Source organism: Bison bison, unplaced genomic scaffold (genome assembly GCF_000754665.1).
Source record: "Bison bison bison isolate TAMUID 2011002044 unplaced genomic scaffold, Bison_UMD1.0 scf7180017864066, whole genome shotgun sequence".
In the NCBI taxonomy this organism is placed as follows: domain Eukaryota; kingdom Metazoa; phylum Chordata; class Mammalia; order Artiodactyla; family Bovidae; genus Bison; species Bison bison.
Genome location: NW_011494638.1, coordinates 6,964,898 through 6,969,520, shown reverse-complemented (window position 1 = coordinate 6,969,520; position 4,623 = coordinate 6,964,898). Strand labels below are relative to the sequence as shown.

General features: G+C 37.2%; 1 protein-coding gene across 1 annotated transcript in view; it reads right to left on the bottom strand.

The window, feature by feature from the left end:
* The window catches only part of FAM63B (family with sequence similarity 63, member B), a 76,597-nt gene that overhangs the window by 19,079 nt on the left and 52,895 nt on the right, over positions 1 to 4,623 (bottom strand). Inside the window, exon 7 of the mRNA XM_010836843.1 lies at positions 4,078 to 4,220. Within this exon, the coding sequence (XP_010835145.1) occupies positions 4,078 to 4,220 (143 nt within the window). The remainder of the gene's footprint in view (positions 1 to 4,077; positions 4,221 to 4,623) is intronic.

The following is a 4,623-nucleotide window of genomic DNA, read 5'->3' as shown; positions in this document are numbered from 1 at the left end:
ACTTTCACTTTTCACTTTCCTGCATTGGAGAAGGAAATGGCAACCCACTCCAGTGTTCCTGCCTGGAGAACCCCAGGGATGGGGGAGCCTGGTGGCTGCGGTCTATGGGGTCACACAGAGTTGGACACGACTGAAGTGACTTAGCAGCAGCAGCAGCATCCATTTTTTTCTAGGTTTGCTGGCATATATTCACAGAATTTATGAGTTTTTAAAATTTCTACAATATTGGATGTTATTTTTCCTCCTTCATTTCTTATTTTATTTTGGTCCTCTCTCTTTTCTTCTTGGTGAGCCTGGCTAGAGGTGTCAATTTTGCTGTTTATACTTTCAAACAATCAGCTCTTGGTTTCACTGATTTTTTTTCTATTTTTTAAAATTTCTGTTTTATTTCCTCTTTGATCACTATTATTTTATTCCTTCTGCTGACTTCAGATTTTATTTGTTCTTCTTTTTCTTCTCTTAGGTGGAAGGTTCAGTAGTCTGATATTTTTCTTGTTTTTGAGGAAGCCTGTATTACTATAAAATTCCTTCTTAGAACTGCTTTTGCTGCATCCCATAGATTTTGTAAGTTGTTTTCATTGTCATTTGTCTCAAGGTGTTTTGTAATTTCCTTTTTGATTTCATTGTTACTCACTGGTTTTTTAGTAGCGTATTGTTTAGCCTCCATGTAATTTTTTCCCCTCATTTTTCTTCCTTTGGCTGATTTTTAGTTTCATACCATTGTGGTCAGAAAAAATGCTTGAAATAATTTCTATCCATCTTAATCACTAAATCTGGTTGACTATATGTCCTAAATGTCTATGGAATCTGTCTACTCTCTATTTCTTTACAATCTTAGTTTAAGTTATTACAATCTCTTACTTGCCTTCCTACAATAGTCTCCTAACTAAATAACATGTCCACTCTTGCCTTGAAGTCCAAAGCATCTCAACACATTATTGACCAGGGGATTTTTGCAGAAACTAATGCCTATGGCATTAATAGGTTTTCAGTCAATAATGTGTTAATGTTATATAAGGGGCAGGTGTATCACCACTTCTGATATACTGTTCAGCCATGAAATAAGGTTCACTGAGAAAACTTAGAAGTAGAGAAATAGCAGGATGCACACATTCCCTCAGCTACCATTATCTCACAGAAATGCATACTCAATCCAGAAACAGACCTAATGTACAATGAGTTCTAGGAGAGGGACACTTTCTCCAACCACATAGGAAAACTGCAAATACCTAGATGACATTTAAAGGACCTATAGGTCGGGGGTATGGCCTTGATTAAAAAAAAAAAAAGGTAACATCTAAAGTTCAATTTTGGGAAGTTGTAAAACAATCACCAACAACACCAGAGACCTTGTTTTCTCAACTGAACTATCTCACCCCTGCTAATAAGCAAAAGGAAAAAAGAGAGAGAGAAAAAACAAAAGGAATCATTAGGCCATTAGGAGACCAAGGTCTACTTCTCCTTTTCTTTTTGGATGGCATCACCGACTTGATGGACATGAGTTTGAGCAAGCTCTGGGAGTTGGTGATGGACAAGGAAGCCTAGTGAGCTGCAGTCCATGGCGTCGGCAAAGAGTCAGACATGACTGAGCAACTGAACTGAACTGTGGCTTATAGGATCTTAGTTCCCCAACCAGGGATTGAATCCAGGCCCTGGCAGTGAAAGTGCCAAGTCCCAACCACTGGACCACCAGGGAATTCCCTATTTTTCCTTTTAACTGAGAACTCTATAAGATCTGGTATCTATTTCTTGAGCCTTACATCATGCCTCCTATTTTCTATGCTTTAGTCTTTGGCATAGGCCTTCTTTGAATTCCTTACAAAGTTAGGTTATTTCCCTCCTCAGGGCATTGCACACATGCTCTACCTGCTTAGTTAACTGCAACCCCCCTTTTTCCTGACATTCTCAAATAGGTTATAAGTCTAATAAAAGTACTCACAGCATGTCGTATGCAGCCTTTACAGAGTAAATCTCAGTAGAAATGATAACTACTTGTGCAATTATTTAACGTGCTTCCCTTGCCAAATCAGGAGCTGCCTTGCTCAGGCTGCAGTCCTGGTACTTAGCTGAGCACTCAGTCATAATCATGCCCAATAGATATTTGATTAAATGAATTAACAAAATGTGGACTTGAAGAGATAAGGTAAAATAAAGCAAGATGACCTAGCAGTATTTATTATGTAGCAATAATTCTGATTTTGTAGTTCTTTGGCCTTGGATTTCTGAGGAATATGGATAAATCTGGGTCCATACCTATCACATATCTAGCTTAAATAAGACAATAATACAAATAAACCCTTGCTATAACAAACAGCAGAGTAAGAAAGCTAGGACTATACAAGCTATTCCTATATAAGCAAACAAATAATTATTTTATACTGCTTTTTACAGTTCACTGATTAATGTGTTGAAGGAAACATGAAGTCAGATTCTTGACTTCAATAAGCCTGCATGCCTCAACTACTGAGGCTGCATGCCACAACTACTGAGCCCATGCACTACAACTACTGAAGCCTGAGCACCTACAGCTTATGGTCTGCAACAAGAGAAACCACTGCAATGAGAAGCCCATGACCACAAGGAAGAGTAGCCACCACTCGCTACAACTAAAGAAAGCCCATGGACAGCAATGAAGACCCAGCACAACCAAAAATAAACTTTTAAAACTTAAAAAAAAAATCACCTGGAAAGCATTTTTAAAAATACTCAACCATCTATGGGGTCGCACAGTCGGACATGACTGAAGCAACTTAGCAGCAGCTGCAGCACCAAGTCCCACCTCTACAGATTCTGATTTAATTGAGATCATGCTGGGATCTGGGCATTGGGACTTTTTTAAGAGTTCCCTTAAAACTGTATGCTAGGCAGTTCTAGTATACAATCTGGGTTGAGAACCACTGATTTAAGGAGAAAAGAAGTAGCTTACCGAAGAGTTAGTATTTGAAATGCTTCTTAAACAATAGGTGAAAACTGGATAGGCAAAAACGGGTGAGAATGGGGGCTTCCTTGGTGGTTCAGTTGTAAAGAATCAACCTGTAAATGCAGGGCCATGTATTTGATCCGTGGTTTGGGAAGATCCTACATGCTGTGGAGCAACTTAAGCCCATGCACCACAACTACTGAGATGGCGCTCTGGAGCCTGTGCTCAGCAGCAAGAGAAGGCACTGCCATGAGAAGCCTGAGCACCACAACCAGAGAGTAGCCCCTGCTCGCTGTAACTAAAGAAGGCCCACGTGTAGCAACAAAGACTCAGGACAGCTAAAATAGAAATAAACAAAGTATTGAATCTTTAAAAAATCAATAAATCTTCTAAAGAAAAGAGGGGTGAGAATGTAAACAAAGGGATTAACGAGTAAGAAATGGCAATAAAAGTGCATAAATGGGAAAACATAAAGTGTATAAGGGGATGAAGGGTTATTAATGAGTAGACAGATCATTATGGCTGAAGCAAAGTGTTGGCACAAGGGGACAGTAGAAAATATCTTGCATTTTTATCCTCTAGGAACTGTGTTCTACTGAACATTTTTGCTATATTATTGACATGATCAGAGCAATATTCTGCACAGAAGTCTAGAGATAAGTTGATAAACTCCTGAATTAAGTGGCAGCTCTAAAAATGGAACAGCTGAAGAGATAACAAGAGGGATGAATCAGTAAGTTTTTTTTGGCAAAGCCATAAATGGCACAATAAAAAGAATTTAAAGTCACACTGATAACTATAATAATAGAAAACACTATCATGCAAACAAATCTTGATTCTTTCCTCTAAAGTCCTTTAGATCTCAAATGTAAATATCCATCATCAGCAGTCATCCTAGTTCTATCTCTAGGGTTTATCTTCTTTTTCCTTAGAAAGAAAATACATACATTTTAATGCAATAATCTGTGCAAAGGGAATTGAGACCTACATAAATACAAAAAACTGATTTCCACTCTAAAGAATTAATAATTACCTTGTAATTTGATGGTTAAAGAATATCATGCTAATTTTTTTTTTTTATTTTGAAGCAGATCATAAGACACCTCTAAATCAAGCTCCTTTAGTTCAGAATAACAACAGCTATTTCTATATCATACCTTGTATTTGGTCATGGTGCTAAAATGATTATTCCGAAAGAAAACACAAAGTTCTCCTTCCTGAACCGTTGAAGTTAGTTCACATAATCCATGGTATGTCAGTTGAGTGGCTGTGTTATTTAGAAACTGCTCAGCTACAAAGCCTAGGAACCAATGCATAATATTAAATGGAAGAATAATTTCAAAATTTAAAAGTTTTTCTATTTACACTGTGTTCCAAGTATGAAGAAAGGCCAATGAAAATAAGACTTTTCTATTATAGCATGATGGTGCCAAACTGGAGATTCTTCTTTCTTATTCTGCTATGGAAGATGTATCTGACATTTCCAGGCTAAAGAAATAATTATCTGAAATTCTTTTTATTAATAAATGCATTTATTTATACCACACCTACTTTTGCAAAGAATTTCAATAAAAGAAAGAGACACAATAAAATTAAAACCCAATATAACAAATGAGAAGGCAAGGGTTAGCAATTTAAAAAGTGGGTAGGAGCAAAAGTTGTGTGTTAACAACCACTTCCCCAAAGGACAGGTGTTTAGAAAT